Source organism: Melozone crissalis, unplaced genomic scaffold (genome assembly GCF_028551555.1).
Source record: "Melozone crissalis strain CALT ecotype California unplaced genomic scaffold, PUWL_Pcris_2 ptg000247l_1, whole genome shotgun sequence".
Taxonomy (NCBI): domain Eukaryota; kingdom Metazoa; phylum Chordata; class Aves; order Passeriformes; family Passerellidae; genus Melozone; species Melozone crissalis.
In genome coordinates, this window is record NW_026536006.1 from 1,046,612 (window position 1) to 1,065,493 (window position 18,882).

General features: G+C 49.4%; 3 protein-coding genes across 3 annotated transcripts in view; 1 reads left to right on the forward strand and 2 right to left on the reverse strand.

Moving 5' to 3' along the window:
- ASH2L (ASH2 like, histone lysine methyltransferase complex subunit) overlaps positions 1-18,882 on the reverse strand; it is a 168,496-nt gene that overhangs the window by 69,808 nt on the left and 79,806 nt on the right. The gene's annotated exons all lie outside the window — the stretch shown is intronic.
- On the reverse strand, positions 302-8,947 carry LETM2 (leucine zipper and EF-hand containing transmembrane protein 2). The gene is made up of 10 exons (XM_054294419.1): positions 8,863-8,947; positions 7,570-7,993; positions 6,351-6,494; positions 5,562-5,696; positions 4,110-4,313; positions 3,093-3,212; positions 1,960-2,070; positions 1,744-1,827; positions 993-1,070; positions 302-418 (listed from the first exon to the last, which is right to left on the reverse strand). Exons 1-10 carry the CDS (start codon positions 8,907-8,909, stop codon positions 368-370), a joined length of 1,398 nt encoding a protein of 465 aa, XP_054150394.1. The 5' UTR covers positions 8,910-8,947; the 3' UTR covers positions 302-367.
- NSD3 (nuclear receptor binding SET domain protein 3) overlaps positions 11,109-18,882 on the forward strand; it is a 36,717-nt gene continuing 28,943 nt past the window's right edge. Inside the window, exons 1-2 of the mRNA XM_054294418.1 lie at positions 11,109-11,225; positions 16,534-17,264. Of these exons, the coding sequence (XP_054150393.1) occupies positions 16,578-17,264 (687 nt within the window). The 5' untranslated portion in view covers positions 11,109-11,225; positions 16,534-16,577. The remainder of the gene's footprint in view (positions 11,226-16,533; positions 17,265-18,882) is intronic.

An 18,882-nucleotide genomic window follows, 5' to 3' on the forward strand; every position in this document is an offset into this window, starting at 1 on the left:
GCAGAGGATTTCACACTGCAGAACAGGCTCTGCTGGAGCCCAGCCCAGCTTGCTCTGTGCACAGGCCATTCTAACATGAAAAGCTGCCTTTGCTAAGCACAAACACCTGCTCAGGAACAGCACAGACAGCAGCACCATTATTAACATATTTACACCATAAGTTAAAAGTAGCAGGGCAAGGATCCAGCACAAAAGAGATGTCTGGGGCCATCCAGACAGCAGTGGCCTAGTTGCTAACAAGCTTGGGACAGAGAGAGAGGCCCCTGAGGGCTACTGCCCTCCTTGTGTAGAGCAGCCTCCTGGGAAACCCCTGCTCCCTTTGCAGGTGTGGAGATGGAAGCTGCTTCCTCCCAGTGCTGCCTCCACATTAGACTCCATTGGCACCAGCCTTGCTGCTCTGGGATGCTTCCATTTTGGTCTAGGGGCAAAAGAAAAATGCAGATTTTAGGCAGTAGAAATTCTTGAAATTCATAATCTTTTCTGAAGGTGTTTTCCCATTTAGCATGGGAAGCTGCTCTGGAGAGGAACAGTTGATAAGGAGCAAAGTTCCTCAGGTTAGAGGAGACAGGAATCTGTCTGGACTCCCAAACTTGCCTTGAGGAGCATCCCAGATGTGCACATAAGCACCTAAATTGAAATCAAATATTCCCAGAAAGAAAATGGGCAAAACAAAGACAATCACTGCAGAAATATTTTTACAGATACCAAGTGGCTCTTACCCTGCTGACCCCAAGGGAAGGCTGGTCTGTCCCAGTGACCCAAGGCAGATTATTAAGGAAGAGTACAAGGCTATATCAGTAATTCCCCCCAGTTTGACTGCTCTCTGCCATGTGTGGTATCTTTGTATTGTGCAGTTCTCATCCAGTTTCTCCAGCTGCTCCCTGAGCCCAGCAGCATTCACAGCACCCTGCACCCCAAACTTCCTCGGTTTGGCTGCAAGCTGTGTGAAGAACAATCCCTTTTGGGAAGTGTAAGAACTCTGACAAGCTCACCTCTCGTGGGGGAGGAGGCTTCACTGATGCTTCAGGGAATGGCAATTTCTCTGTTGGCTGGGACACAAATTCTTCAGTCTTTAAGGAAAAAGCAGCTGTTAAGTCACAGAACCCTCTCAGAAAGGCCCAAACCCCCCAGGCCCTAACAAGGCTGTTCCCTGCTCACTCTGTGAAAGCTGCGCTGGCATTTCCATTGTTTCCCCAGCACAATTTAACTATGTGGAAATATTTCTGGCAGTTGATACAATATTCTTTGATTCCTGCTGCTGCTTTTATCAGCTGGGACTAATCTAAGGAATTCACTGCAGTGTGATGCTGAGAACCATATGCTCTGGCTTTCTTACTCCAAATATTTTGGCTCATTTTGTCCCAGATAACAAACCCAAATTCACTAAGAGGGCTCAAAACAAGGCCTCTTTAACTGGCTTCTCTGAGCTGGATGTACCTGGGCTGAGGCCTGAAGCAATTCAGGTTGAGGTTGAGTTCTTCCTTGGTGGGAGCCAGCACCATGGCATTCAATAACCAGCTGCTCCCAGGCACAGCACCAGCTCTGCCACAGCAGATCCCTGCTCCCTCCCCTTGCCTCTCAAATCAGAACTGTGAGGCTCTTGCAGGGAAAAACACACAGTGCAAGAACACACTGCTCTGTGCTGTGCTGTCAAACATTGGGTTTGTCCAGCTTTGGAAAGGTTTGGTCACACCCAATTCCCAATTCTGCAAGTTTTCCTGCTTGCAGACTGCTGTTTCTAACCTTTCTTCCCTGTACAACAGGGGCAGGATCCCGGAGGGTCTTCTGACCTTCAAGCACAGATGTCATCCCAGCAGCATCAGTTGTCTGCTCAAGAACACAGAGTCACAACTTCAGTCCACTTGCAGGCTCAGAAAACAAGATTCTATCAAAGTCCTTCATTTTTATAATGCATAATGGTTGAGCTATTAACCTAAGGGCTTTATTCCAACCACTTGCCTTGTTCTGTGGAATGGGAACAGATTGTGGCTTTACATCTATTAAGTACAAGGCACGGGAAAGCAGGAGGAGGGAAGAAGGAATGTTCTCCTTTAAATGCAGATCCAGCCACTGTTGGAAGAAAACAGAAGGAAAAATTGCTTCATATTGGCTCTATGTGAGCATTTATTAATACAACACTCTGTCCTTAAAGCAATCTTGAGTTTGGATAATACAGTTTTAAGTTACCATAATGAGAAGAAATGGATCTGACAAGTTAGGAATAACCAAATAGAACCAGGGCCAGATGGGGGAAAAGTGAAGTGAGGGGCTTCTCTTTGGTCTAGGACATAATCTGGATCCTTCATGCCTTAGAACTCAGCTCTCTGGGTGAGGATAATACAGTTTAAGTTACCATCATGAGAAGAAATGGGTCTCAGGAGTTAAGAACACCCCCACTTCAAACCAGATAGGAGCAAGGTGGTTTTCTGTTTAGTCTAGGACATAATCTGGATCCTTCATGCCTTAGAGCTCAGCTCTGTGGGTAAGAATAACACAGTTTTAAGTTACCATAATAAGAAGAAATGGGTTTGAAGAGTTAGGAATACCCCCCACTTCAAACAAAACCAGGGCCAGATAGGAGCAAGGTGGTTTTCTGTTTAGTCTAGGACATAACCTGGACCCTTCATGCCTTAGAACTCAGCTCTCTGGGTGAGGATAATACAGTTTAAGTTACCATCATGAGAAGAAATGGGTCTCAAGAGTTAGGAATACCCCCACTTCAAACCAGATAGGAGCAAGGTGGTTTTCTCTTTAGCCTAGGACATAATCTGGATCCTTCATGCCTTAGAACTCAGCTCTGTGGGTGAAGATAATACAGTTTTAAGTTACCACCATGAGAAGAAATGGGTCTGAAGAGTTAGGAATACCCCCCACTTCAAATAGAACCTGGGGCAGATAGGAGCAAGGTGCTTTTCTGTTTAGTCTAGAACATAATCTGGACTCTTCATGCCTTAGAGCTCAGCTCTGTGGGTGAGGATCCAGCTTGAAATTCATGCATGAATTCTCAGGAAGCTGTGCCTGCTGCACCTCAGCACTGCCTGGAGCCTGTCCTCTGATGAATCTCACACCTGCCCAGGCCAGGGCACACTCACCTGCCCCAGCTGCTCCTTCAGCTGCTCCTCAGAGAGCCCCACTGACCGCATCCCTCTGGCCCTGCAGGCGCTCTGCAGCTCCGCCACGCTCAGGCCACTGACCCCTTCCTTGGCAATCATCTGCAATGAACACAACATCCCCATCCAGCACAGGGCAAGCCAGGACCCTGCTGCACCTGAAGGGACTTGTGGAGGTCCCCAGTTCAATCTCCTGCTCAAAATTGTCCAGTATTTGTGTTTTGAACCTCTTTAGGGATGGGGATTTCACAGCCTGTTCCACTGTTTACCCACTCACTTGATTGAGTTGAAATTTCCCTTGCTGCAACTTATGGCCACTAACTCTGCACGTGTAAGACTGGTTCCATTTTCCAAATAACTCCATTGCACATCACAAAGCATCCCTTTTTTCTAAATTAGCATGACCAAAAGGAAACGTTCTAGTGGCAATATCTGAAATGCCACCCTCCGTTACTGTCACAGACATTTTTTCATAGAAATTCTTTCTTTGGGGCTTGTTCATCTTCTGGGAAGCTGAGGCCCCAGAAAGAGAATGTAAACAATGATTATCAGCTGCTGTGGAATGCAATAGGATGCACCTGTGATTGGTTCATGTTCCATGTGTACAATTAAGGGCCAATCACAGGGCAAGCTCTCTGGAACACAGTGACAGAGAACTCTCTTGTTTGGAGATTCTTTTCTATTCTGTTCTTAGGTTAGCAGCCTCTGCAACTTCTCTCCTTATTGTTTTTAGTATAGTTATAATGTATTATATACCATATATCAATAAATCCAGCCTTCTGATCATGAAACAAGATTCTCATCCTTCTCTCACCCCAGCGACCTCATCAGGTCGCTGTAATACGTTACAGCTCCCCAAAGACTGCAAGGCTGCAGGGAGGTGAACTCTCATTCTGTTTTCTTCTGGGATGTGTCCTGGGGAGGATCTGACTCTCACCAACACCAATTTCCCCCGTTCTGAGGGGTGTGGGCAGCTCCTAGCTGCTGCTGCAGACCCACCTCGTCGTCGGCCTTGATGCTGCGCAGTCGCATCAGCAGCTGGAAGCGCAGCAGGTTGTTGGTGCCCAGGGCCTGCAGCTCCAGCAGCTTGCACAGAGCCACCAGCTGGGGCCTCTCCAGGTGCTCCAGGGTCAGCTCATCCTCAAAGAGCTTGGAGAAACGCACAATCTCCTGTGTGCTGGGCTGCTGGCCGCTGGGACGCACCTGAGGGGAGGCACAAAGAGCCCGGAGGTGAGCGGGATCCCCAGCTGGAAGCTCCCCACCTTCCCCTTCCTCACAGTTCAAAGTCACAGTGAAATTGTTACTGAGTCACTGGAATTTCCAGGGGGTGAAATGTGTGCCTTGCCAGGCTGGGAATTCCTGTGAGCAGGGCTGGGACAGAGCTGAGGGAACACACAAAACCCTGAGTGGGATCCCCAGCTGGGAACATTCCCCCTGTTCCCTTCCTCACAGGAGTATTCCTGTCCCTTCTGGAGACAGCAGGATCCTCAGCTGGGAGCCTCCCCTCCTTGCCTCCTCACAGTTAAAAAGTCACAGGAGTTGAGGCAAGGCACAAACAGCCCTGAACTGACCAGGATCCCCACCTTGGAACCTCCTCCTTTCCCTTCCTCACTGGGGAATTCCTGTCCTTGCCTGAGACACAGTTCAAAGTCACAGTGAAATTGTTATTGAGTGGTCACTGGAATTTCCAGGGGGTGAAAGGTTTGCCCTGCCAGGCTGGGAATTCCTGTGAGCAGGGCTGGGACAGAGCTGAGGGAAGGCAAAAAGAGCCCTGAGCTGAGTGGGATCCCCAGATGGGAACATTCCCCCTCTTCCCTTCCTCACAGGAGAATTCCTGTCCCTGCTGGAGACAGCAGGACACAGTGGGATCCTCAGCTGGGAGCCTCCCCTCCTTCCCCTCCTCACAGTTAGAAGTCACAAGAGCTAAGGCAAGGCACAAACAGCCCTGAGTGGGATCCCGAGCTGGGAACTTCCTTCCCCTCCTCACTGGGGAATTCCTGTCCCTGCTGGAGACACAATTAAAAGTCACAGTGAAACCCTTATTGAGCAGCCACTGGAATTTCCATGGGGTGAAATGTGTGCCCTGCCAGGCTGGGAATTCCTGTGAGCAGGGCTGGGACAGAGCTGAGGCAAGGCACAAACAGCCCTGAACTGAGCAGGATCCCCACCTTGGAACCTCCTCCTTTCCCTTCCTCACTGGGGAATTCCTGCCCTTGCTGGAGACACAGTTCAAAGTCACAGTGAAACTGTTATTGAGCAGCCACTGGAATTTCCATGGGGTGAAAGGTGTGCCCTGCCAGGCTGGGAATTCCTGAGCAGGGTGGGCAGGGAGGCAGCCAGGGAACAGCCCCTGACAGCTGCTCTGTGCCCACAATCCTGGTACAAATCCCCTGCTCTCTGCCCCACCAGCAGCCCTAAAGGTGTGTGTGTGTGCCATGGCTGCCAACCTACCTCGTGCAGGTAAAAGGAGAATTGTTTCTCTTTTCCTGTGTCTGCCTTGTTCCTTTTGGCCATCTCTGTAATGGTCTCCCTCAGGAACTTGGCCAACTCCAGCCTGGCATTCAACTTCTTCTTCAGCTTCTCTTCCTTCATTTGGGAAATACAAAGTTATAAAGCAGAAAATGGAATTGCTGTGCACATTCCTCCTGATCCCTGTCTGCAGCAGAGCCTTCCATCTGTCCCACTCTGTTGAATTTTTAGGGGTCCCCAGGATGAGGTGAGAGATGAGAATTTGACTCTATGCTCTTAGAAGTCTCATTTATTATTATATTATTCATATTATATTGATATTATATTTTTATATCACTTATATTTATATTGTATTGTATTTACATTATATTGTAATTATATTATAATTATGTTATGAATGCTATACTAAAACTATACTAAAGGAAGGACACAGACAGAAGGTTTAACAAGAATGAATAATTAAAACTTGTGACTACTCAGAGCCTGGCTGTGATTGGCCATTAAGTTAAAACAATTCACACGTTGGATAAACAATCTCCAGGCCACATTCTAGAGCAGCAAACACAGGAGAAGCTGAGGCTTCTCAGCTTCCCAGGAGAAAATCCTGGGCAAAGAGGATTTTTCAGAAAATGTGACAGTAATATCACTCAGCCCAGGAATGAGCTGGGAATGTCTGAGGCTGAGGGTGATGCTCACTGGCAGCACAGGCAGGGAACAGCAGCCCTGCACAGCTGCCCAGATGTTCTGAGGAGCTGGGGACACTCCACAAACCTTCTTTGACTCCGTCTCAAACGTGGAGGGCAGCATGTCAGGGAAGAGCTTCAGGAACAAGGGTAACAGAAACTCCATGAAGGGAACAATGACAAACACCAGGAAGGGAACCAGCCTGAAGAGATCTGCACAAGTTCTCAGCAGCTGCAGGGAGAAAAGCACAGCAGGGATTACCAAAGTGTGCCCAAAGAAGGGGTTAAGCCTCTTAACACATCACTTTATCCAGGTGTTGTTGATAGTAAAAGATTTTAAAATCATAGAAAATTCGGGGAGCTAGAAAGAAAATTAGGCTTAGTAAGCCCTGGGGAAATGTTAAAGGTGGGCCTTGGAAAAGCTAGATTAGATATTATATAATATGTAATTCATAATATATTATTTATTACATACTACATATCATATACCATATAATATTAAACATTATATGATACATAACATATTACATATTACACTATATATTATATTAGATTAGATATTTTATATTAGCTATTATAATTATATATATTATATAATTAATAATATATACTATACATTATATACTATTATATACTATTATATTATATACTATTATATACTATTATGTTCTATTCTATACTATTTTATTCTATACTATTATATTTTATTCTATTTTATTGTATACTATTCTATACTATTATATATATTATATATTATATTATATTATATTGTATTATATATATTGTATTATATGTATTGTATTATATTATATTATATATATTGTATTATTTATATTATATTATGTTATATTATATCATATCATATTATATTATATCATATCATATCATATTATGCCTTGCTCGACTGTGTGAAACTGCACCTGTGCAGTCAGTATATGATAAATTATATAATTTTTAGATGTGATTAAATATAATAATTGTTTAAAGAATCATGAGAAACTATGTTAGGGGTTTGTGGGGATCATGAGAAATCCATGCTTGGATAAAATTAATGCATACAATAGAACAATGTAAGTTTAATAATTAATATGTAATTAATAGGATATAAAGATATATTTATATGTATATATGTAATTAATAGGACATACATAATATGTAACTAATAGGATTGATAGGATATAAAACATGTTCAGCTGAAAACCATGCTGGAGTCAGATCTGGGTCTGTACCCCTGACCCAAATAAAAGCACCTGCACATAATTATTCTGTAATTCTGAGCTCCTGAGCACTAACACCGTGGCACTCACCCTTCTCCTCTCCCTCCTGGTGAGCACCTGCCCGTGCAGCAGCCTCCACACCATCCTGGCAGCCACCTTGGTGTCGATCCAGAGCAGGTGGAACCCACTGTAGTAATGCTTCAGCTCATCCACGACCCTCTGCCTCAAAGGTTTCTTCCCTGCAGGAGCCACCACCTGCTTGGCCAGGCTTTTAGCAGCTTTACCCCCCTGATTCCTGGGTTTTCCATGGGGCTCCCCTGGCAGCTGCTGCTGGGAGCTGCTGCAGGTGTGCAGGGCGTGGGCAGGAGAGCGGGGCAGGCAGGCTCGGCGTGCCCAGGGCTGGCTTTGGGAGTCCCTGCAGCTCCAGCTGAGCTGGGGATCCACCAGCTGGACCAGAGCAGCGGCTGGGGAGCACGGAGAGCTGCAGTGAGCCAGGAGACGGGAGCCCCTGAAACTGGAGAGGTGTTTGGGTAAGAGCAGGGCAGGAAAACCCAGTGCCGAGAACCCAGGACATCCCTCTGGCTGTCCTGAGCAGCCCAAACCCCTGCCAGGGGGCTCAGAGACCCTGGCACAGAGCCCAAAATGCCCCTGTGTGGGTTTGATTATGACCCATGGAGAAAATTACCAACCTTAGATGAAGGCCTGCAAGCCACAACAGTTAAGCAGAATAACAGTGAAGTTATCACAGGGTGGAAAAGTAGATTTTGGGGCTTTTAGAATGGGGGTTCAAGAGGCAAGATGGAGGGATCTGGGTGTGTCCAGCCTTTCTCCTTCCTCTTCTTGGCCTCCACCTTCTGCTGTGATGGTGGCACTTTTGGATTGGTTTAGAGTAGAAGCTCACTGTCTAACACAGGTGATAGGGATTGGGAAGTAATTGCAAATATTGTACATGTAGTTTTCAGTATAAAAAGATAACACTGCCCCGGGGCAGGCAGAGTGCCTGGAACTGTCCTGCTGGACGGACCTCGGCAGGGCAGGAGAAAACTTTTTATAGATAAGACGCAATAAACAACCTTGAGACCGAGAAATGAAGAGCTCTGACTCCTTCTTCAAGCGCCGGGCTGGGAAAAGAGACTTTGGAACTTTTCTCGGGGTCACTGTGAGCAGCAGAGATCCCGACACCGAGGCATCACACCCAAACCGGCCCCGTGAAATCGCTTCTGTGCTGACAGCCCGATCCCCCAGCACCGGCTGCAGCACCGACCAGCCGTGCTGTGCCCTCCCTGACGGGGCAGCCCCGCCGCCACTCCCGGAGCCGCTTTAACGGGGAATGGATGAAAGCTCCGAACCCCCCCCGGCCCGTCCGACCCCGCGCGGGCTCACCTGGCCCTGGCCGCGGCCAGCAGCGCGTTACAGCCGCACGCAGCCATGGCAGGGCCGGGCGCGGCGGGCCCTCAGCCCCGGTAGCGGCGGGGAGCGGCGGCAGCTCCGGCGGGCGCCGGGGGCCGCCGGGGCCCGGCCGGCCCCATCCCCGAGCGCTGCCGGGCGCGTCGGGGCCGGACCGGGGGTTGCCGCGCTGCCTCTCTCCGGTCCCGGTGCTCGTGCCAGTCCCGGTGATGCCGATCCTGCCCCGGTGCTCCGGTGCCGGTTCTGCTTCCGGTTCCGGTTCCGCTCCCCGCCCCTCCCACCCGTCCCGTCGTGCCCCGCGCGTGCGCTGCTCAGACCTGTCGCCGCTCTGTGGTGAATGCGCCGTGACGCCATCGCGCCGCGCCACGCCCTGCTCGACGCCAGCCAATCAGAAGTCAGAATCGCTGTCCTGCCGGAGGTCCGCCCAATAGGAGCGCAGTGGGGCGGGGCCTGACCCGAGGAGCCCTCGGGAAACGCCGCTGATTGGGCGCGCGAGCCATGACGTCACGTGTCGGAGGAGTGACGCCATCGCGGGACGGACAGTTGCGCGTGACGTCACGCGCGTGGCGAGACGCTCCGAACCGGACCAAGGGGCCCTGAGGCCTCCGACAGAGCCACACCGGGGCCTTAAAGCGCATCCAGGATGTGGAAAATGCGTATTTTATGATTGGCTTTCCACAAATATTAACGTGGATATTATATGTGTTGTGTTAGAAAGTAATGCTGAATTAGTTCTCTCAAGTCGTGTGGTAAATATAGTTTTAGGTTATAACAAAATGTTAAAATAGAAATGATGCTATGTAGGATACTTTTCTTAAAGAAAGGACTCGCAGCGAGACAGCAGCCACAGGACACCTGAATCTTTCAGAGAAAGAGAATTTATTGCTCCGTTATCAGAAGAAACGAATTTCTTCCTGCCTCGAAGGCGCTGTTAGGATTCAGAGGAAGAAGCTGATGATGACCAGACAGAATCCTGTGTTTAAATGGAATTTATGCATCATGGATGAGGTGTATGAATATGCAACAGGCTGTTGTTTTTAAGGGTTAATCCTCTGTTAACGTGGGTCCTTTTTCAGGCTCGTACTGCTCATAAAAAGGTACCCAGACATCCATAACTCTTTGTTTCTGTTGTCTCATATTGTCCTGATTCAAATTGTCCAAATTATTATTACTCTAACTGTATTACTATTTTTATAACCATTTTATTACTAGTAAACTTTTACAATTTAAAAATAACAAGTGATTGGCATTTTTCACAGCTGAGGGGTGGGTGGAACACACTGACAGCTCAGAAATGTTCCCAGCAGGTGAGAGGTGACTTGATCCCTTGGAATTTTTAAGGACCCTTCCAACCAGAGCCATGCTGAGATTCCATTAAATCCTACCTGGTTTCCAGAGACTAGAGGGGAGAAAACCATTTCATTGCCCCAGTGAAAAAAGGGTCAAGAACCCTTTGGTTAATGGATGGCGAACAGTTAAACGGTGTTTTAAAAAGTAGAAAATAAAATGGGGTAGAGGGGTGAAAAAGGGGACAGAGCTTTTGAGACTGCTGCCAGAGCTCTCAGTTTACAGAGTTTAAAGGGCTTCAAATTGGGCTTTAAATACATTTAGATTATGTATAAAAGAGCTTTTCCTGTGGGAATGAGGGACATAGATGAGCCTCCGCTCCTGTTCCCGAGGAGCCTCATCTATGGATGTTCCTGTGATGAGCACGGGCCTTTAGGAAGGTCCCTAAAGTGAGGAGCAGAATCACTTTTTAACTTTCCATTCTTACAGCTCTCCCCAGCCCATCCCCCCGTCCCTCTTGTCCGAGAAGCCCAGAAATGGACACAAATTCCGCCCAGTCCCCCCTTGTCCCCGGCTCCCCTCAGGGGTCACGCCGCCGCCACACCGGGCCGAACTACACCTCCCGTGATGCCTCGCGGCGGGCACCGCCCCGGCGGCCAATGGGCGAGGGCAGCGCGTGCGCGCGCGGCTGCGCAGTGCGGCGGCGGCGGGGGGCGGGCGGGGGCGGAGGCGCTCGGCGGGGCCGCACCGGCACAGCCGCTCCAGCGCCGCCGCCGCCGCCAGCGCCTCCCTCGGCCGCCGACCCGCCGGACCCCGCCGGGCCCCGCCAGCGCCTCCCTCGGCCGCGGCGGGCGCTGGGGGCGGGCGGCCTCCCCGGGGCGGAGCCGGCGCTAGCGGCGGGGGCGCGGAAATCGAGGCCGGGGCTCCATCGCGGCCTTGCTGGTGCTGCGGGAGGAGGAGGAGGCGGAGGCCCCGCGCCGCCCCCGCCGCCGCCTTTGTCTGCGCGGGGCCGGGCGGACGCGGCGGGGCCGTGAGAATGGAACTGACTGAAGGTGAGCGCGGGGCCGCGGCCGCCCCGGGGCGGAGGGGCCGCGGCCGCCATGTTGCTGCTGCGGGAGCTGCGGCGGCACCGGGGCGGCGGGGCCGGGCCCCGGGCAGAGCCCGGTCGGGACAAACCCCGGCTCTGCGGGACCAGAGCCTGGTCGGGACAAGCCCCGGCTCTGCGGGACCAGAGCCTGGTCGGGACAAACCCCGGCTCTGCGGGACCCCCGGCCGGCTCCGCACTCCCCGCTCCGGCCCCGCCGCTCTCACCGGGGCCGTGCCCCGTCTTGTGCGGGGTTCGCCCACCGGAGCCATCGGTGTCACCGTGCCGCGGCCTCCGCAGCTCGGGGAGCGCGGTGTTATTGCGCGCGGGAAGAGCTGCGCATCGGCCGAGGGTTTGTTGTCGCTCCGCTGTTGTTTTGCTGCGGTGCTGTTGCGTTGTGCTGCACTTTGTTGTGGTCTCGCTGTGCTTTCGTTTCGCTGGCGGTGCGCTGGGTTGTTTCGGTGGAATTTGTTGTTAAAAGTCTGAACGATGACACGGTTCTACAGATATAAACTAGCCCGAAGGACAGTATGAAGTAGCCAGTTGTTATAGTTGGTGGGAAAACTGTAGCGTGCTTTGATGGCTGTTCAAGTCTTTCAGTGGCCTTTTGCAGAGATGCACAGTGAATATTTTGGTACTTACATATATATATTATTTTTTATTATTGTTATGAACTGCTTGGAAGGATTTTGCTCCTGACTATGTGCTTTATGAAGGTGCAGGGTAAGAGTGAAGGATGGTGGTCAAACTCTGTATGTTTTGTTTTAATACAAGCATATTTTGCATTTTCCTGTTTCACAACTTTGCTTGAGTTTGAGAGGGTTTGTTTGAGACACGTTGTGGTTCTTGCCCTGGCTGTGATACCTGACTTCTGGCTTCTTAGCAGTATTAGCCTATGATTTTTCCTGGAGATCCAGAGTTTTTGCTCCGTGTTTTCCATTTGAATCCCATGGCTCTTTAAACAAACGAGTCTCTGAGCTCCTTTTTCAGACAAACCCCAAGTTGTTTCTTTCCGCAGCACCGTGGGAAACTCCTTCCAAACGCCCTTATCTAGCCCAGTTACAGACGTGACTGTTTTTTCTGGCACTCACAAACCAAACACAAAACACCTTTACAAAGGTGCACGGGGAAGCAGCTTCACCTCATGCTTTAAAGTTTGTCAAGAGGCCTCTGATTCATCACTGGTGTCTGCCAGGAGGAACAGCTCAGCCCAGCGGGAGTCAGGAAAAATCCACAGGTTTCCTGTTAAAGACTCAGGTGCAGGTGAAAATTTGGTGTTGTCTTAAGGTGTGCAAACAGAGCTTTGTCTGGGGGATTTGTTAAGGACATGCAGAGAAGGATGGGGCAAAGCAGATTGCACAGACTGAGTGTAGGGATTAGTAGGAACGTTTGTTTTATTTCTCTCTGCAGTTCATACAGTTGTGGCCCACCAGGATGATGTTCCAGGTGGCAGAGGTGTCCCTGTTCCAGGTGGCAGAGGTGTCCCTGTTCCAGGTGGCAGAGGTGTCCCTGTTCCAGGTGACAGAGGTGTCCCTGTTCCAGGTGACAGAGGTGTCTCTCTGGGCCGTGGTTAATGTGACCAGGAGCAGAGGGTGTGAACTGCAGAGAGGTGTGAGAGTGAGGTGTGTGTGAACTTGGGGCTTTGAGAGGTCAGGAGTGATTGCATCACTTCAGACACCCGGCCTGTCCAGCCAGGCAGCTCTGTCTGTCTGTCTGTCAAACACCTGCAGCAGTGAGGAGAGCAGTGCAGCTTGGATGTGAAACTTTGGGGTGAAACAGCACAGGAAACGACAGTAAACATCTGTGGGGTTGGTAGGATGTGAGCAGAGGTTTGAATCTCTCTGCTTTAGGTCTCTGTGGACAGGAACTGGGTGGTGTTTGGACATTGAGATGTCCTGGAAGTTCTGCTTTTGAGGTTGGTGATAGAAAGCCCAGCTCAGGGTGACGAGGCAGTGACACCATTCTGAGCACACACACTGACTCACAGCAGTGCTTCCAGCTCCTGCCTCCCAGCACACACCTTCCATCCAAAACACGCCTTACCTCTGCCTGCTCTAGCCCTGGGTGGGCACTGTCAACACAAAAGGTTTGGTGAAACCTCTTTAAAATGTGTGTGTGCTGGACTTCATCAGTAGCTGTTGTTTTTCTCCTTGCTGTGGTCACAGCCAGTCCTACAGAGCTCCCTGATTGGGAATAAGAAAAGCTGTGATCACACAGGATTGGAGTTGTTTGATAATCTGAGGTCAGTTGTTGTTTAGTCCAATGCAGCATGGAAGCAAGGTTTGAGAACTTCAAGTCTTGTTTTCAGAAAGCAAAGTTGAAAAATACTCGTATTAAAACTGATTTTAGATAAGTGGAATTATTGGTGAAAAAGTGAAGCTGGAGGATCCATAATCTCTGCAAAACCTTCCCCTCCCTGAGCACTCACTCTTGGAGTGGAACTGGTTTTTTGGGTTGTGCTCAGGATGGGAACTGAAACTATCGGTGTTCACTCTGCTAGGCTGCCCTGCCTTATCCTGTGCTGCTTCTATTTTACCATTTACCTTTTCCTCTGTTCCTTTGAATTGTGCCTCTCCCATGGATGACAGGAAAATATTTACTGAAGGTGTGTCACGTCTCAGTGTTTGTAAAAGGCCCTGTGTCCCTGTCTGCCCTGGGAAAGGACTGAGCAGAATGGGGGTCTCACCTTCTAAGAGGAAACGTTCTCATTAGGAAATGCAGTTGTACTTTTCAAAGTGTTAATTTCAAATTGTTTCACTGATTTCAAGTTGTTTGCAGCCACTGTGAAGTGTCCATTTCCTACAAACGTTGAAGTGATGAAATAGTTTCTTTATCTGTTCATCTCCAGTTGTATCAGTGCAGGATCTGTTATGGGTCATGTTTGGAAGCCAAACTCTGCAGTTCACAGAGGCTGCCACGGTGGGTTCATAGAGAAATCACTGGCACAGTGAGAAGAATTTATTCTGGAATACTTTTCTGCAAGATCAGCTGGAAATCCCGTTACCCTGTGGTGTGGTGGTGCTGCTGTGTGGCAGGGACAGCTCTCTGTGGTGACAGTGGGGTGTTCCTCACATTAGTGCTTAGGGGGGACAGACACAAAGTGATCCTTGCTTGGGTTTGGCTGTTGAGATTCCTGTGTCCTGGTTTTGTGGTCACTCTCACTGTAACCCTGCCCAGCTGCCACTTCACTGGGCAGCATGTGGGGCAGAATTTTGGGCAAGGAGAGTGGGAAGGTGTGGGTGTGTGATCAGTGATGGCAGTGAGGGGCAGAGAGCAGCCTCAGTGCTTTGGGGCTGCTGGGGCACTTTGTGCAGCCCTGACCCTGGTTCTCAGCCTGCTCAGAGCTCCTGAGGAACCAGTTTGGGATGGGGTTTGATCCCAGCTATGCAGCACAGGCTGAGAGAAACAGCTCCAGAACAAACAAAAAAACCAAATAACTCTGTTCTTTAACTGGTGGCTCCTAAATGCAGTGCTTTGGAGTTCATTAATCCACATTTCTGTCGTGTAGCAAAGGGCAGCCACCTCTGCAGAGCCTGTGGGAGCTGCACTGGCAGCTGGGACTGTGCCCTCCCAGCTGTGGATGTTCCTGAAGTGCTGCCACAGCTTCCCAAGAGTTTTTTATAAGTATTCAGAAGATTGAACCTGGTTTTAGTAAAAAATAAAACCCGGCCTAGTGGGAGAATCTACTGTTTGCTCTTTGGTTTGGCAGATGGAGAGTAACAATTCAGTGGTAAATTGTACAAACAGTCCCACTTCCTCTTCCCAGAACAGGGGTGGCTTGGGGTTTTTGACCTTGCTGTGCAATCCCAGCGCTGCTCCTCAGATCTGCTGCCCCTGATGGTGCTGCCTGTGTTGGTTTGCTGGCTGATGTGCAGAGCTGTGGAGGAAGGGATGGTTTAGTTGCCCCAAGGTTTAAAAGTTCCTGCAGTGAGAAAATTCTGCTGCAGAGCCTTGTGCTGTTATTGCCTTGAATCGCTTAATTACAGTGACAAACGTGCCCAAGTCAATCTCACAGGACAGTGAAGATGAGGACAAACATCAAGTGTGAAGATCATCAAAAAACATCACCCCAAAACATCCAGCACAGAGCTGTTAGAGTTTTTATTCCTGTTGGAACTTCAGTTACTTTTTGCAGTCTTAGAGGAGGGAAATTCTCAATGTTAGGAAAGCTCTGAGGTATTGAGAGGGTGAGAATTGCATGTGGGCAGGTTCAGTGGAGGTTTCCTGTAGAAGAAGTGTCTGTGGGATGCATTAATGTCATTTCTAGCCCAGACCAAAAGGGCACAGTCACCGTCCTGTGTGCCCACACAGGCACAACAAATCCCATGGGGCTGTGTTTGCTTTGGAAGGGCTGAGCTAACCTTGTGGGAAGCAAACTGGTTTTTCTTACCTGCAGGTCAGGTCAGTCACTTTGTGTTGCTTCTTGTTGAACATTGAGCTGCTTACATGAATGCCAAAGCCTTCTCTGAGCCTGCAGTTGAGTTTTGGAAGTCTTTGATTGAGTCTGATTGTGGTGTTTTAATATGCGCTGGAAGGTTGAGGTGTGGAATCTCACTCTGAGGCTCTGATCCATACAGTGCTTAATATTAAAATAAAGTGTGAGGGGCAGGAGAATAACCCTCCTCACACAGCTGCTGGGAGCCAGTGCAGATGGTACCCTGCTTTTCTGGGGAGGAAGGAGGTTTGGAAGCTCAATCTGAGGCTGCTGCAGGGCACTGGTTTCCCAGTGGCCAAGGTGGAATGACCCTCTTGTTTTCATTGTGCTGTTGCTCAGAGCATCCCATGGCTTGCCCAGTTTTGGCAAGGAGGTGGGGAGGGAGAAGAGGTTTCTCTGTTTGCCTTTCTGTGGTGTTCCTGGTTTGTGCAGTTTACAGTGACTGTGTCAGGACAGCTTGGTATCTCTTATCTGCTGCAGGGTGAAATGCTGTCCAGAATTGCTTCAGGCTGGAATAACCCTTCCTAGGGCATGGCTAGGAAGGCTGGGGAGTTTGGCACTGTTACTCTGACTTTGTAATACTTTGGCTTATAGTTCTTAAGCACTCCTAGGGGCTTCTGATATTTTTTGAAATGTCTTGGGAAAGAAGAAATTTGCCATATGAAAGACATGCCAGTAAAGGCTCAGTAACACCAGTCCTCTCTAAATCCACGTGAGCTTGTCTGCTGAATAGAGAGGGGGAAATCATTCTTGAGATCCCTTTTTTCCTCAACTGTTTAATTTGCTTAATTACCGTTCTTTAATTTACACTGACTTCTTATTTCCCTTCCCCTGCCTCTAGGCCCTATGAGAAAAAGGGAAAGCTAAGGATGCTGGAGCAGAACAATGGATTTCTCTTTCTCTTTCATGCAAGGGATCATGGGAAACACAATTCAGCAACCACCTCAACTCATTGACTCGGCCAACATCCGCCAAGAGGAGGCCTTCGATGGCAGCAGTGACATTGCCGAGGATGGGGGCCGGACGCCGTACGAGGCCGCGCTGCAGCCAGGCTTCCAGTACCCCCCGCCCTCAGAGGAGCTGCCCACCCTCACCAACGGCTACCCCCCGGCCATCAGCATGTATGAACCCCAGGGCAAGTACCAGGGCTACCCTGGGTACCCCAATGGGTCTGCCAATGGCTTTGGGACGGGCAGGAACTTCAGCCCCACGGAGTATTACCAGCTGGAGAACTCCAATGGCAGGCAGCACGAAGGGCTGGAGAAGCCTTCCCCTCCTCCCCAGCCGCCTCCACCACCGCCACCACCACCACCTCCACAAGTGGGGATTCCAAAGAAGACTGGCTCACCAGAGATCAAACTGAAAATAACCAAAACTATCCAGAACGGCAGGGAATTGTTTGAGTCCTCCCTGTGTGGGGACCTGTTGAATGAAGTCCAAGCCAGGGAGTACGCTAAGGCAAAACATGAAGGGAGGAAAGAGAAAAGGAAAAAAAGTAGCAAGCATGACTCTTCCCGCTCGGAAGAGCGCAAGGCACACAAAATTCCCAAATTAGAACCAGAGGAGCAAAATGTAAGTGGAATGGTAACTGAGCCATGTGTACACCTGGTGTTGTTGATGGAGAGCGTGTCCAGCAGGGTCTGTCCTTGTTCTGGCTGTGTGCACGCTGAGTCACCAGGCTGTAGTTACTCATCAGAGCCTCAGGATGAGGTTGCCAGGAGCTGTATCTGTAGGTAACACAATGGTGCTTTAAAGGCTCATGTGAAAAACATATCTTAGAAAATTGTTTTTAAATGTTATTTAGTGTTATAATATGTTTGCTACACTCTGGTCAGTGTTGAAGATGGAACTTCTGGATGAAAGCTGACACATTCCTAAAATTGCCTCTCAAAAGAGTGCTAGGTTGTGGAGTGGAAAGTGAGGTTCCTTGGGGTATTCAGCAGTGAAACATTAATTAATCATGTACCATATTGTCCATATCCAGAGGATGTACATCAGGTGGTGTTAACTGAGATTCTGGGAAGCAAAGACCCAGATTACCTTGGTGCCCTCTCATTCTTTTTCTTTCAGTTTCATAAGCCACTCCAATGCTTCTGTTTCCTTTCCTCTTGCTTGTTCCTGCCACCTCTGTGGTGCTGGTTTCTGCCTCTCCCATTTTGAGGGAATGGGTGGCTGAGAGGCTGGTAAGTGCCAGGAATGGGGAAGTTGCCATTTCTGGCAGGGACAGAAATTGCCTACGTTACAGAACGTAGCTGAGTTTGTTGTCAGGCCTGTGGAAGCCCTTGGTGCTTGCTGTTCTCTTCAGGGAGAAGATCCTGTCCTGCAGCACCAGCTGTGATCTGGTGGAGTGGGTTCTGTGCTGCAGGGAGCTGCTGGGGCCCCTGTGAGGTGGTTGTAGGAGCTGCTGTGCTTTGCTGGCACTCCCTGAGCAGCATCTCTTGCACTGTTCCTGCTTTCTGGCCAGGCTCCATCACCCCCACATCAGGCTGTCAGGTTGTTTCCCCTCTTACCCGTGACTCCTGTTCTACTCCTGGAGCTTCAGCTTGTCCCTCTGGCTCTGTTACCTGCTTGCCATGAGAATGGAATCTTCTGTCTCTCACCGACTGAACCAAAACCTTGCATCTTGAATTCCAAGCTCCTAGTCATGTGTGTCATCCAGAGTTCACCAGAAATCTTGGTCTTGCTATTGTCTTCCTTGTTGCTTTCATTTCCCTTTCTAAAGGTGGTGTTGCAATAAATGTTTTGTAGAACCCAGCCCTGTTTCAGACATGGCCTGCTCTGACAGGAGCAGGATTTTCTGCTGGTGCTTCTCAGTATGAGTTTGCCAGGGCAGTCTCAGGTCCATTGTCCCATCATTTCACTTTCCACTGCATGATTTCATCTTCGTGTACACTTTTGTCATCTTCAGTGTTAAAGGTGTGAGATTTGTGGCTTGGGATCATCTTCATAGGAACAAACAACTTTTGGTACAACTGTGGTTTTATAGTTTTGCACTCAATGAGGCTGTGGCAAGTCAGGTGGTCACCAGTTGTTCCTTATTCTGATGCTGTAATTTCAGAGGAAAATCCACTGACTCTGAGGGGATGCCCAAAATGGAGAGGCTGATTTAAAATGGAAATGTTGTGAAAACACTGGTGAACATCAAGCTCTGAATCCTCATTTTGAGAATCAGCCTCTCTGCTCAGAAATT